This window comes from Myotis brandtii, unplaced genomic scaffold (assembly GCF_000412655.1).
Source record: "Myotis brandtii unplaced genomic scaffold, ASM41265v1 scaffold29, whole genome shotgun sequence".
NCBI lineage: Eukaryota > Metazoa > Chordata > Mammalia > Chiroptera > Vespertilionidae > Myotis > Myotis brandtii.
The window spans coordinates 3,476,145-3,492,043 of record NW_005361075.1 but is presented as its reverse complement, the minus strand read 5'-3'; the positions used below and the strand labels follow the sequence as shown (position 1 = coordinate 3,492,043).

Below are 15,899 nucleotides of genomic sequence, written 5' to 3'. Positions count from 1 at the left end.
TTTTTCTAATTTATTTGCAAGAGTCTTTTTTTTTTTAAACTTAAGGATATTAACATTCAATTTCCTTACTAGTTATAATGGTCTGTTCAGATTTTCTATTTTTTCATGATTCAATTTTTATATGTGGTATGTTTGTAGGAATTTATCACTTACTTTTTTTTTAATGTTTTTATTGATTTTTAGATAGAAAGGAAGGGAGAGGGAGAGAGAAATAGAAACATCGATGAGAGAGACACATTGATTGGCTGCCTCTGGCACACCCTGGACCTCTTGGATCCATTGAGTCACACCAGCCGGCTATCAATTTCTTTTAGGTTATCCAATCAGGCATATAATTATTCATGGTAATCTCTTTTATTTCTGTGGCATTGGTTGTGTTTGTTTGTTTGTTTTTTTGTTTGTTTTTCTTTCTCTTTTTTTCCCTTTGGTTTATTTTTTCTCTTTCATTTCTGGTTTTAGTTATTTGAGTATTTTCTCTTTTTTTTTTTTTCCCTGTAAATCTAGTTTAAGGTTTGTCAGTTTTGTTGCTCTTTTTAAAAAAAACAAAAAACCACAACTTTTATTTTCATTGATCCCCCCTCCCCCCCACTTTTAAAATTCTCTATTTTGTTTATTTCTGCTCTAATCCTTGTTATTTCCTCATTTGGCTTACTTTGGTTTTAGTTTGTTCTTTTTTTTTTTTTTTTTTTTTAGTTCCTTCAGGTGTAAAGTTAGATTGTTGACTTGAGATCTTAAAATAAAAAACAAAGCACTATAAAAACAATGTCAGAAGACAAATGACAAACTAAAAGAAAATATTTCTAACATACATCAGAGATAAAGAGGTACTATACCTTACATATTAAGAACTCTTAAAAATTAAGGAAAAATAAACTCAGAAACCCAATGGAAAAATGGTCATGTGACATGAGCATTCATTTCACTTACAGACAAACAAATAAACAAAAAAAAAACCACCACATTAAATAGCCCTTAAATACTCTGTAAAGATGTTTAATCTCACTAATGATAAAAGAAGTACAAATTGAAAGTATACTGAGATACCATTTCTCAACTACCAAATTGGCAACAACAGAAAAGCTAGACAACACATTCTGAAAGTGAGGCTATGGGTAAACAGACACTCCTATACATTACTGGTAGTAAGGCACTATGATAAAACTCTTCTGGAGGGGAATTTGGCAAGATGTAACAAAATTAAAAATATATTCACTTTTTGATTTAGGAGTCTCACTTGTAGGAACTTACCATGAAGATATACTCTCATCAGTATAAAAATATAATTGCATGAGGCTCTTTGTTGCATCATTATTTATAACTAAAGGCCCAGCGCACGAAATTTGTGCACTCAGGGTTGGGGGGAACGGGGGTCCCTCAGCCCAGCCTACAACCCTCTCGCAGTCCAGGAGCCCTCGGGGGGTGTCCGATTGACAGCTTAGACCCGCTCCCCCCAATGTCAGTCACAAGTAGTGGGTTTCCATGTATTCACATCTCTGGCTATGAATTGGGGTTTTCATGAGCCCCTCCTCAGGTTTGATAATTTGCTATATCGGCTTACAGAAAGAACCCAAGGAAATACTGTGATCAGTTCATTATGAAGGCTACAAATGATCAGCCACATAAAAAAGGTAAATAGGGTGAGGTCCAAAGGGTCCCAAACCAGGGAGTTTCTGTCCCTGTGGTGTTTGGGATGCACCATCCTGCTGTCCTGTGGATGTGTTCACTAACCAGGAAGCTCTCCAGACCCTCTTGTTTAGGGTTTCTGTGGATGTTCCATTACATGGGCATACTTATTAAATGATTAGTCATTTAATCCCTAGCCCCTCTCCCATCCCTGGAGGATGGAGGGTAAGGTTGAAGGTTCCCAACTTCTTTTTTAAAAAATATGTTGTTACTGATTTTTAGAGAAAGAGGAAGGGAGTAGGATAGAGAGATAGAAATACTGATGAGAAAGAAACATCATCAATCAGCTGCCTCCTACATGCCTCCTACTGGGGATCAAGGCCACAACCTGGGCATGTGCCCTGATCAGGCTTTGAACCGTGACCTCTTGGTTCCTGGGTTGATGCTCAACCACTGAACCACACCGGCTGGGCCCCACCTTCTAATTATGGCTTGATCTTTCTGGTGAACTGCCCCCATCCTGAAGACACTCCTATCACTCACAAAATTACAAGGGTTTTAGGAGCTTAGTGTCAGGAACTAGAGAAGAGACCAGATGTATTTTTCTTTTTTAGAGGAGAGGGATGTATATTTCTTATATTGTTTACAACATTGGGAAGTACCTATGGAATATGTAGGGAAGTATCTATGGAATATGTATAAAAGCAAATGATCCTAACTGTATTATTCAGTAGAATAATATAATCACACCAAAGAGGGAAAGGGTAAGAAATAACTCAAATAGACTTTGAACACAGTATTTTAACTCAGACTAAAGACAAAAAGAACTGCAAACAAATACTGAAATCTAGTTAAAAAATTATTTTTATGGTAATACTAGTAGCCTAGTGCACAAATTTGTGCACATTGAAAGGAAATTAATTAGAAGAAATATTTTAATAACACTATTCGCCCTTTCTCTATAATAGAAGTGTCAACCAAATTCACGATCAACAATGACAGATCAAAACACACACGTGTGATTGGTGCCAGCGAGAGCTTTATATGTATCGTGCATGTGCAAGTCAACTTAGCCTTTTATAGATATAGAATAAACTTGCTTAACTAGACCTGCTTTCTGATTTAGCTAAACTTTTTCCAACCCAGTGAAGCACCGCAACTTCTTTTTCAGGTAATTGTCAGCAACACAGCAGTAAATATCAACACGAAGCAGATTATTATTGTAGGTCATGCAGGGAGAACAAAGGGTAAAATATTTAACTGCAGCAGTGTTTGACTATATTCTGTGCAGTAAGAAAACCTGAAGTCATTTTCAAGGTCCACCATTTCTTACTTCTTTTTAGTCGGGTCAAGTTTCTAAGCTTTCTACATCATCGTTTTCTGGCTAATGAAAAGAAAATAGCATTCCACTGAGTCTCCTATCTTCCTACTCCAGGACTTCTGTGAGGATCAAATGAGACGAGGCATGGGAAAACGCTTCACAGACATTTGGTTACAGTGTAAAGTGTTTGCACCTGGCTATAAAGCAAGTCATGTTCCTGGGCTGAAGAAACTGCAAGGAGGCTAGTCATCACTAGGGAGAGGAAGCCAGGCATTGCTACTTGATGTCATTCCCCGGACGAAGGGAAGGACACTTAGCATATTAGCCTTTTATATAGATAGATAAGATAGCAGTTTCAAAGCTACTTTTTGTATATTGTAGGACTGGGTGAACAAGTGAAATATATAGAGGATATTGTGAACCAGGTTTCTTACTGTTAGAGCAGCGGTTCTCAACCTGTGGGTCGCGACCCCTTTGGTGGTTGAACGACCCTTTCACATGGGGCGCATAAGACCATCCTGCATATCAGATATTTACATTACGATTCATAACAGTAGCAACAGTTATGAAGTAGCAACGAAAATAATTTTATGGTTGGGTCACAACATGAGGAACTGTATTTAAAGGGCCAGAAGGTTGAGAACCACTGTGTTAGAGAATGGAGTTACAAATGGGATGGAGGAAGATTAGAATGAATTCTGTGGTGTTAAATTGGAATTGGAGGTATTAATATGAACTCATGGTTTTTAATATAGATGAAATAGATGTAGATATATGTGTGAATATTTATGTTTATATTTATATTACTTTATTTTTGGAAGGGCTTAGAAGAGAGATACCCCAATAGCACAGAGCACTTCCAATAGTAAGATCTTGGTTCTAAGTACCATTCTCCACTAAGAAGAGCCAAGGCTCCTTGGAGAAATGTGTAATTTTAGTGCTGGAGCAGGGAACGGACCATATGAGCCTGAAGCATCTTGTACCAGAAAATAAAGAATTGTTCAAAATGGTAGGGATATGTCAAAAGGACATAAGAGTTGGTTTGAAGGGGCTCCTGTTGGGCAAATCTGGGATAATATTAGCACAGCATCAAAACAAGTAGCAATAGTAACAGAATAGTCATGGAATAAAATGAGAATCAATAGGTCCATATTGATATACAGTCATGCACTGCTTAAACGGCAGGGATATGTTCTGAGAAACATTGTTAGGCAATTTTATCATCGTACGAACATCAGAGTACAGTTACACAAACCTAGATGGTATAGCCTACTGCACACCTAGGCTATATGTTATATCCTATCACTCCTAGGCTTCAAGCCTGAACAGCATGTTTACTGTACAAAACAACATGAGATTAAATCAAAGCACAAGAGAAAACAATACAATCAAGATACACAGTAAACACAAAATGTATGAGACTGTGCCTGGGTAACACAGCATATTATTTTACAACAAACTTTTTTTTTATAAGAAAGAGTACAATCTAAAATAACAATATACTAAATACATATTAATAGTAGCATAGTTATTTATTACCATTATCCGATATTATGTATTATACATGATTGTATGTGCTATGCTTTTATTCAGTTGGTAGGGCAGTAGGTTTGTTTACACCAGCATCACCACAAACATGTGAGTAATGTGCTGCGCTACAATGCTAGGCAACAGGAATTTTTCATCTCCATTATAATATTTTTTAGAATACCAACTAATAAATACAGAAGGGATGATGGAGTTATAAAACCACCATTTTATAATCATTATCGAAATAATTGATTCATCCAAGAATCATCAGTGGATGCTAAAACTAGTGGGTGAAAGTTTAATGAAGTATATAACACTTATATAGTCTCAAAAGTATTCAGCCACAAATTAATTAAAGGGAAGAATAGTGACTTTACAGTGAATTAACTTAGCAGACACCATCTTAATCAAGTGACCAAAGTTACTAAGTAGTAAGGCAGATGCATCCTAACATCATGTTTCAAGAAGACACCTTACTTCTGTGGTCTTCCTGCCAAAGTACACAGTCTGAATAATTACGAAGAAGTATTAACAAAAACAAAATTAAGGAACATTCTGCAATATAACTAATCTGTACAAAAATGTCAAGGTAATGAGAGACAAAGGTTGAGAAACTATTCCCGGTTATAAAGAGACATGACAACTAAATGTGTGATTCTGTATTAGGTCCCAGATCAGGGAAAAGGGCAAAAAAACTATAGAGGCCATTATTGGGACAATTGGCTAACTTGGAATATAGGTTGTGGTTTAGATAATAGTTTGTATAAATTTTTAATTTCAGGATTTTAATCAATGTACTGTAGCTATGTAAGAGAAAAATCCTGTATACCTCAGCAATTGTTGGAATTAATCTTAAGGAAATAGGATTGAACATGTGTGGTAAAGTGAAAATACTAACTTATTCTTGCAGTGAATAGTTGCTATGAATAGTAGCAAAAATTGGAAATAAGGTTGCTTAAACAAATTATGGCACATCATACAGTGAAATACCATGCAGCCCTTAAAATTATTGTAGTTCTATATTTACCCAGAAAGATGTTTCTAGTTAAATTAGTGAGGCTTTTTGTTGTTGTTGTTGAATGAAACAGTACAACTCAGGCTACCTTAAATATCTAGGGTAGATCATAGAAACAAAGGAACAAATGAGAAATCGCTAGAAAGGGAGAGAGAGCTCTGGGGAGCTCAACCTTGAACTTCAAGGACTTTTCTCCTTTCGAAGGCAGTGTCATTGAAGTGACTCAACTCTAGGACCTGCAGTTTCTTGATGCAGAGTTTACCCCATGCCCCAAAGGATCTGCTTGTTCCAGCCTTATAAGGGGTGCATTTATATATTACAGACGGGCCTTTAAGGATGGTTTGCATGGGGATTGGGCCCATTGCTCGAGGAGAACTAGGGAGTCACTTCATTTGTTACCCACCTCAGTAGGATTGTGTAAGAGAAAAAAAAAAAAAAGCAGAATCCAAAATACTGTGTACAGTATGGTCTGATTTTGTAGAAATGTAAAGTGAGTTTGGGAGTAGGAGTAGAGAATCAAGAGTTCTGTCTAGTTATGTTAATTTTAAGATTCCAATTAGACATTCAAGTGGAGAGCTGAATTCTTTTGTGGCCAAAGTGACGAACAAGTAACATCAGCCCTTATATTTTAACACAAATGATAAATAAAAATCACCTAAACATCCCCTTTTCTACCGTTGAGGCAGTGATAGGTCAGCCCACAGAAGTAAAATACTTTAAGAGCCAGGAGCTGATAAATGCAAATGTTTACTCTTTCAGATATTCACACAGAAGCCGTTCAGGCCGCACTGGCAAAGCATAAAGAACAGAAAATGGCTTTGCCCATGCCAACCAAAAGGCGGTCCACATTTGTCCAGTCTCCTGCGGATGCCTGCACGCCTCCTGGTAAGTTTGTCAGAATCTTTCCCTCTGACAGTTGCTACTTTGATGTTCCTGAAATAAGTTCTAGTCTTTCTTTCTGAGGTAGGAGCCAGAACTCTCTCCTCCTCATCAGAGGTGTATGAGAGTACACACTGGAGATCAGAGGTATATGAGAGTACACACTGATGGGGGCTTGTTTTGGTTGTTGCATTGTAAACAGCACACAAAAAGAGGCCTTAAGAGTAAAGCTATTAAAAAAATTTTTTTTCTCCTTCGGAATTTCTGGCATATTATTGCTATACCCCCAAAATCATGTCATAAATATATACAGGCTAAAACTTAATCTAACACAGCTCTGCTGTGGTTAAATAGCTATTTTCATGGACATTCAAAATATGACCAATAGTCCTGTATTTCTTTAACAAATTTATACTCCTGATTCAGGTACTTTGTCTCCGTTACAGTCATAGGAGTAAGTAGACTTGGGGCAACATGTGCGTCATTAAAGATGATGGGAGAGCAGTCAGGTAAAGTTGTAATAGGTCTGAAAACGTGTGTGTGTGTGTGTGTGTGTGTGTGTGTGTGTGTGTGTGTGTGTGTGAATATATTGTGTATACATTTACATATTTTTAAGAATCACTTTCTATAATAGGGTCATGAGATCAGTGGGAACCAGTGTCTTCATCCCGTTCCTATTTCCCAGACAACTCTTACTCCCCCTAAAGTAAATGTAAGAGTTACTCTTACTCCCCCTAAAGTAAATTGGAGGCGCAGCTGGAACAACTTGAAGTTTTCTTGTCTATTCAGAATCTTTAAGTTTTTAAAACTTAAGAAACGCCCTAACCGGTTTGGCTCAGTGGATAGAGCGTCGGCCTGGGGACTGAAGGGTCCCAGGTTTGATTCCGGTCAAGGGCATGTGCCTTGGTTGCTGGCACATCCCCAGAAGGGGGTGTGCAGGAGGCAGCTGGTCGATGTTTCTCTCTCATCGATGTTTCTGACTCTCTATCCCTCTCCCTTCCTCTCTGTAAAAAATCAATAAAATATATTTAAATAAATAAATAAATAAATAAATAAAAACTTAAAAAACTTTTTTTAGATGTCCCCACCAAAATCTCTGTATAGGCCTCTGAGGCTACAGATGGTAAATCTATTTTATTTTTATCCTTTTCTTTATTATTATTATTTTATATTTTTATTAATTTCGGAGAGGGAGGGAGAGATAGAAACATAAGTGATGAGAGAGAATCATTGACCGGCTGCCTCCTGCATCGAGGCGGCAACCTGGGCATGTGCCCTGACGAGGAATCAAACTGTGATCTCCTGGTTCATAGGTCAGCACTCAACTACTGAGCCACACTGGCCAGCCAGTAAATCTATTTTAGAACCTCAATGTAGTTAGTGTCTGTGTCCCTGAAATCTTTAGGTAAAAGATTTCCCAGTGTTGTTTTGATCTAAACTACTTACTGTGTCTCTTGGGGAGATTCCCAGGAAGGTTACTTTGTTGTGGTTGATTTTGATTCACAGCTGTCAAGTTGAGCTGTTCACACTTGATCCTAATCTCTGGTCCATGTTCATATTAATAAGTTTTCTCCTAGGTTTTGGCTAACTTCTCAGAGCATTTGGGTATGCTGTGGGCTCATTAATTGTGTGTGCTTTTTTTTTTCTTTACATCTGTGGTGTCAATATGTTTGAAAGAGAAATAGCTTTGTGGCTTCAAGTGTTTCTCAAAACGAAATTCAGGATACCTCTAGCCGAGCATCACAATAAGACATTTTGTGTCTATAGTGGTGCATACTTCCAACCCACTCCTTCGAAATCTTGGATGGTTTCCCTCCCGCATTCATACGGCAGTTGGGTTCTCAGGGACAAAGGGGGCTCTCAGTTGTGGCTGTTCCTTGTTGGCAGATTGTGCTACAGCGCAGCTGAGGGTTCAGTTGTAGTAAATGGCAAAGGGTAGAGAGCAATGTGGACTCAGTTCTTAGAAACAATCCTCTCCAGAACTGTATTAAAGAAATGCAGTTTCAGAGTAAATAGTCTGCTCTCATGGCCTTGGGTTAAATGTGAGAGTGCAGCAAAGGATCTTGCGAATGCTTAGAAGAAATGGAAACCTTTTTTATCCCCTTTTACAAAAGTCACTGCCTGAGGGGAATTTACCAACCCGGGAAACAAATCTCGGCTGTTTGTGGCTGAATGAGACCATAGTCCTTCTTTGGAATTCGTGTATTTCTAAACCCGAATGTTCCACTCTGTCTACAGCCTTAAGGATGTGCTTTATGTTCTTAATCACCTTACATGTTTTTGTTTTTAAAGTTCCTGCACCTGGAACTTAGTTGATCCTATGTACTCAAGTAATCTATAGCAGGTAATCATTACAACACAGTATCATATGCCGCACTAAACATTCATAAAATGTTACTTCATGCTTTTTAACATTAAAAAGAATAGTACCCTATACATTTTTCCATGAAAAAATTACATGGAGTTTATTCCTGCCTAATGAATCAGTCCTAATGGGAACAAAAGCATATTTCAGGAAACAGTGTCAATTCACCTTACATGTTTTAGTATTTGCATGATTGTAAAGATTCAGTCCTCTCTCCTAAGACCTTTAAAAGGTTTCCTATTCATTTATCTCCTCTTCTGGGGATCGCTGAAAATAACATATACAAATTCTTTATGTGCTCTTAGGGACATTATTACAGGAACCCCAATGTTTCTCCTTGAGTCCACCTGCCTGCAAGCATTGGCCCCCAAAAAATGCATGAGCAGGAGCTTTCAGTACAGAAAGAAAAATAGTTTGTTGTTGTTTTTATTGATGTCAGAGAGGAAGAGAGAGGGAGAAAGAGAGAGAGAGAAAGGGGGAGAGAGAGAGAGAGAGAGAAACATCAATGATGAGAGAGAATCATCAACTGATGTCAGAGGGGAAGGGAGAGGGAGAAAGAGAGAGAGAAACATCAATGATGAGAGAGAATCATTGATCGGCTGCCTCCTGCACGCCCCACACTGGGGATCGAGCCTGCAACCCTGGGCATGTGCCCTGACTGGGAATCAAACCGTGACCTCCTGGTTCATAGGTCGACGCTCAACCACTGAGCCAAGCTGGGCAGGCGAAATAAAAATAGTTTAATATTGAATTGACCAGTCCAAATATGGAGAGCTAATGCTAAGGATCTGATGGCGTGTAGTTTACAGATTATATAGGGCAAAATCACAAAACACTATGGATTTAGGGGTTGGGGAACTGGTCAGAGGTGAGGTAAGGGTAATGAATCATTTCTTCAGGTCTTGAGGACAGTTCCGAGGTTTCGGTCTCATGGGAAAGTAACCAGGGGTCTTTCTATATTAAGGCTCAGGAACTAAAACATAATTTGGGTCAAGATGTTATCTTTAGCCTAGCAGAGGTCCAGACCATGTGACCATGGTCCAGCTACTGTCTCCTGATACCTTGAGTGGTGGTGAGGTTGCTGATTAGAGGGAAAGGCTAGGTCTATGAGAGAGAGAGAGAGAGAGAGAGAGAGAGAGAGAGAGAGAGAATGAATTTCCAGAGCTAGAATTTAAAACTAAATGTAATCAAAATCATAAGGACCCTTGGTTTCAACATCAATGTTTTCAAATAGAAGATGAATTCTCCCCTCCATAGTGATTTCTCCCAGTTCCCACATGGAGCTAGATCTTGATGCTCTCAGTTTACAATTACACACATGCCTAGCACAAATACTGTGAGGGAACATGGGAAGACCTGTGTCATAAGGCGTTTGTTAGCACCTTTCAGTTTAGAGGATGGAATTTGCTGTTCCCAAGTTAGGGTTCAGAATCCATTCTCTCCAAGCTTCTGAGAGCCAGTTAGAAACTCAGCTGTCTCCTATTCCTGTTTCAGTTTAAAGCTCTATCACTGTCTTCCAGACTAACCCAGGGATGGCAGGTAGATTTTATCTTGCACATCTACTCTGGTATCCCCTGAAACAATGGTATTTAGAAGAATACCGAGTCTTCACACAAGGACGAGGAGGAAGAAGAGAATTGACATTAATTATTGCTGGTTAAAGACTATATTTTAAAAACACAGGTTCTGGGCAGCTATAAAAAATGAACTTGCTTTGACTTTGTTTCTAGAAAAGTTGTGCCACTCCTGAAGGGGAAAATTAATCTCAAATTTCATCGTATTTTAGTCGCATTTTTCTTTGTGCACTGAGAGGTCACACTACACATCACTCAGGTCAAGAATGTTTGAGCGGTCAGGGCCCTCACTCTGATGTGCTGTCCAGTGTGAACCTAGTTGTGGGATACCTGCTTGAGTGCATTAGCCAGTCAGCTTGTTTGAGGGGCCCCTCAGCACATAAAATTAGAATTACCGACTTGATGACAATTTAGAGCTAGTTGGGAGAGGGATTTAATAAAAAGGATTTAAGGAGAAAAGATGGTAAATAGTTGGGATGGGAAATAATTTGCCTTTCATTTATAAATCATTCTCAAATAGTAAAGTGTCAGTCAGCCTAAAATTTACTGATTGATATGTACACTGAATTCTATCTTGTGGACTGAAAAATTTAAATTCTCCAAGTTGGTAGCACCCCATGGTTCTTTTAGTGCCTGTGTCCTTTTAGACTGCTTGAATTACTGCCATCCAGTTCCCTTTATGTGCTGAAATCATTTACCAATGTCATGAGACAATTACCTCAGCTCTTTCTTTGTGGAGGTTCTTTGTGTAAAACTATTACTCATTCATACGAATAAACACAATATAAAAATCGCAGCATATGTTTTTCCCCTCTAAGCTTTTTCTGCTCCCAGGTGGACTTACCCTACACTGCATTGAGGGTACCAGGATGGTCAAATAAATCACAACATGACCCCAAAACACAGTAAGCTATTTCAACTGGCGTGGGTAGAAACTAAGCTTCAATTTAGAGGTCTAGTCTCACATAGGGCCCTGCTTGAAAGTGACTGTAGCAGTGATTCAGACAAGGAGAATTTTACCGCTATGCTTCTCTGACGGGTGGACAGGCTGGAATATTGTTATACTTTTAACATGCTTTAACAGTGCTTTATGGAATTACAGTATGTTATGGTGCATAAAAGACTTCCATGTACCTGTGGCTGTCCTGCCCCTTCGCTCCTCATGAGCATCTATGAGGCAGGAAGGGCAGATTTCTTTAGAGACGAGGAAACAAGCAGGTTCAGTCACTTACCTCAGGTCAAACAGCAGTTAAGCCTCAGACTTTGTTTTGATGTCCTCCAGTGTGAACCTAGTTCTTGACTTTGTTTTTCACTCTACTAATGCCTCATGCTTGGGAAATCTTTCTTTACTTAATAGATATTCATGTGTGCATGGTACTGGGATGGGGATTATTCTAAACAAATTGAATAACTATTGCCTTCTGAGAACATATAGCCCAAAATACACATCAGTCAGTTAATTTGAACTTAAAAGAGATAACCTGTCAGAATTACCAACTTGGGGAGCTTTTTTCTAAATATTTTAATTTTGTTCAAAACCACATGATAAACAGAGCAGGCAAATCAGACCTCTATAAATATGCGCTAATAAATTTGGATCATTTTAATAGCATACTTTCATTATTAGTAAGGGTTACCAGCAACAGTTCACAATTACTTGGGAAGCTAGTAAAACTCAATATTCTTTAACCCAAAGCACAATAAAAACCCACTCTAACAGATTGAATTCATTGATTTCAATAGCTAATTGTAAAATTTAAGGTTTGCCAATAAAAGTAATTTCATAGTTACCATTTATTGTGTACCCTTTGTATACTAGTGAAAGGGCTAAAGTACTTAACTTTTTTTTTTCATTTTCAGTTCTCTCGATGATCCTCTATCCCATTTTACAGATGAGAAAACAGGTTTAGAGGTTCTATAAATTGCCTCACTTCTGTTTCTAGCTGTGTAATCAATTAGATAACCTGAAAACTCCTAGAAATTGGGGGAAGAAAACATACCTTTAGAAGTGCTAGATAAAATAAAACCAGCTTCTTTTTAAATAACATACAGTAGCAAGAGAGAGAAAGATCACCGAAAATCAGAAGGGTGAGATGGGGAACACTTGGCTCCCCTGGGGAGAGGGGAGGCAGTAAAGTAGGGATCTAAGTTTTAGTTACCATAAGGGGTAGAAAAGATAAAACCTTGGACCTATATAAGGTTGGAGGCTTATATCTCCACCAGAAGAATGAGTTTGAAAAAGCTAAACTGCCAGCAAAAGAAGATGTTGTCATGAAAGCTTGACTTGTACCTGGCCTTGGGATAATAGAGGCAGGCACCTTCCCTAAGTACTTGTGGTCAGTGGGTACAGGATTTAAGTTTCACCGTTGTATCTGCTGAGAACTAACATAAAGGCTGGTCATAACCCTCTGGAACACACGCAACCTCGGCCTAGGAGCTTGGGATTCCCACAGCTACAGACCCACTGAATGTGAGCAAACCATCCAAAAATAGAAACACTCACCGTGAGAGAGAATTCATAGAACAACAAACAGAAGAATTAAGACCCCTAAGAACAGAGCACACCCACGCCTCCCCCACCCGCTTCTTCCCCCACAGGCATGCATCCCCTAAACCAGGGGTCCTCAAACTTTTTAAACAAGGGGCCAGTTCACTGTCCCTCAGACCGTTGGAGGGCCGGACTATAGTTTAAAAAAAAACTATGAACAAATTCCTGTGCACACTGCACATATCTTATTTTGAAGTAAAAAAATAAAATGGGAACAAATACAATATTTGTATTTGCATGTGGCCCGCGGGCTGTAGTTTGAGGACCCCTGCGGCCTAAACTCTAAGGGACCTCATAGGTTTGTAATCAGGTCAGCAATGAGTGGTAGCAGTTCATCCCGGGCAAACCTCTGAACCTGTCCCCAAGGGCCCCTTTTCTCTGACTCCTTAGTGAGCCAGTGCAGCCCAGCCTAGGCTCATTGTTCCAGCTCTTCCTTGTTTCACTGTCCTCAGCTATAATAAATGTCCTCTAAAATTCACCTGGACTCATGTTGTGAACTTTTTCCTGCACGAAGTCAAGAACCTACACACTATGGCTGGCCCTCCTCAGGGCCAGTTGTAACAGTTAGTCATGGCCGGTCCTGGCATCCCCATCCATCAGGTTTTGCTGCTTTTCTGGGCCTGGAGCTGAAATAAAACTAAGGCCTAGATATTATCTCTAAGGAGGAAAGGTCAGGGGGTCTCCACCACATGATTAGGGGAGGAAAGGCCACCCTGCAGGCCAGGGCTGTGCCAGTTTTGCCCGTTGCTAAGCACCTGGGGCTTTCTGCCCTGGTGATCTTCTGTCTCTGGCTGTAAATTGCTAGGTCAGTTTATTCAGCTATCTGTCTCAGGATCCCCATTCCACTTGCCAAGGAATTTTCCTGGTTTCTTCTATCCTGCCTCAGGGAGAGGCCATATGGAGGTGAACCAAAGCACCCCAGCCTGCAGCCAGCACCAAGGCCCCAGATAGGGGAGGCCGTGCTGTGTACTCCAGCAGCCACTCAGCACCCTAGCAACTTAGCACAGGAAACAGATGAACCATACCCACCGGAGCAAAACTGAGCAATAAATGACTGAAAACGGTTTTTAAGCCTCTGAGTTGGGGGGTAGTTTGTATACACAGCAAAGACAACTTTAAGAGACACAAAGCACAAAGTGATTAGATTATGCTAATTACTGGTATTGTTGAGTTCTAAAAGCCCATGGCCTCCACCTCCACTTCCCCTGAGCCCAGATGTGAGGCTCCTTCTACTCCAGCAGGTCTGGGGGAAAAAAAAAAAAAAAAAAAAAAAAAAAAGACCCCTAAGAACAGCTCTTAGTGGCAGAGCTGAGATTGAAGTCCAGATCAGTCAGACTTTTAAAGCCCATTCTCTAAACCACTTGGCATATTGCCTCTCATTCTACCATATTGTCAGTAAATATTTTCTGGTAATTTTGGAGCTCTAACAATTGCATGTTTTGATCTAACTTTCAAATAGGAAGTAAGTTGGGGGGGGGGATCTCTCTCTCACCCACTATTATTTGTAATATTGATTAGTTTTATAAACTTTTTTTCATAGATGTGGAGAAATATCTAGAAAAATGACCCTGGAGTAACTATTTATAGTGAGTGCACCTTCTCTCAGAAGTATCCCAGTTTGGATTTTAATGGTCAGGCACCTCATGGACCTCTTGCTAATTAATTAGGCTCTTGGTAGTGATTTTCAGTCCCAGCCAGCTCTCTGTGCACAGAGACAGATTATTGTGGGATGTGAAAATCCCTTGGGTAGTTCTGAAAGTCTCCCTAACACTTGTGTGGTGAATCAGCATGCACCCACTTTGGGTTTGGTGCTCAATTAAGTTGCTCAGGATTGTTGCCCATGGTAGTTTCAGATTGGCCTGCTTCCAGAACTAACCTTTTCATCTTCTCTTCCATATATATTTTTACTCCTAGACTGTCTCCTCTTGGGTTTCTAAAAATTTTTCCCTAAACTTTAAACTTTTTCCTTGCCTACAGAGAAACTTTCTTTGCCTCAGGTTGTGTAGACTGACTTCCAGATTGCCATTCTCTCACCAAGGTGTCAGTTTTACCACAATTTTTAAAATTAGTTTTTATAGCTTTACTGAATTATCATAGACGTAAACGGCACATAGTTAAAGTATATTTCTGACCCAGAAACACATGAAGTCATCACCACGATTAAGATAAACAAGCCCCCCAAGTTTCCTCATGATCCCTTTGTAATCCCCTCTCCCCATCCTTGTGAGATAACCGCTGATCTGTGTTCTTTCACTACATTAGTCTGCATTTTCTAGAATTTTATATAAAGAGAATCATACAGTTGTACTTCTTTATGGGGATTTGGGGGAAAGGTTTGACTTCTTTTACTCAGTGTAATTATTTTGAGATTCATTCACTTTGTGTGTATCAGTACTGTAGTTTATTCCTTTTTGCTGTTGATTAGTATCCCATCATATACATACACCACAATTTATTCATTCAGTTGTTGATGGATATTTGGGTTGTTTCCTTTTTTAAACAATTTTTTTATTGATTTCAGAGAAGAAGGGATAGGGAGAGAGAGAGAGAAACATCAATGATGAGAGAAAATCATTGATTGGCTGCTGCCTGCACACCCCACACAGGGCATTGAATCCACAACCTGGGGACATTTCCTGACTAGGAATCGAACTGTGACCTCCTGGTTCACAGGTCAATGCTCAACCACTGAGCCATGCCAGCTGGACTGTTTCCTATTTTTAGTTATCTACACTAATAAAAGACAAACATGCAAATTGACAGTACCTTCGCTACACCTTAAGCCACCCCCACCAGCCAATCAGAGCGACTATATGCAAATTAACCCAACCAAGATGGCAGCCGGCAGCCACGGAGCTGGAGCAAGCAGGAGGCTTGGTTGCCCCAATGATGGAGGAAGCCAAGCTTCCCGCCTGCCGCGGCCCGGCTCTGAGCTCCACTCAAAGCAACAAAGTTTCAATTATAGAAGGTAAATAAACCCCAGAATAAAAAAAGAAAAGAAAAAAAGGAGAGGCTGGGAGCTTCTGTCGTGGGGTGGGGGGGGG

At 39.5% G+C, this 15,899-nt stretch overlaps 1 protein-coding gene across 4 annotated transcripts in view; it reads left to right on the top strand.

Moving 5' to 3' along the window:
- DIP2B (disco-interacting protein 2 homolog B) overlaps positions 1-15,899 on the top strand; it is a 115,136-nt gene that overhangs the window by 26,781 nt on the left and 72,456 nt on the right. For all 4 annotated transcript variants that reach the window (XM_014542143.1, XM_014542142.1, XM_014542141.1 and 1 more), the window contains exon 3: positions 6,249-6,374. In XM_014542143.1, coding sequence (XP_014397629.1) covers positions 6,302-6,374 — 73 coding nt within the window. In that variant the 5' untranslated portion in view covers positions 6,249-6,301. The remainder of the gene's footprint in view (positions 1-6,248; positions 6,375-15,899) is intronic.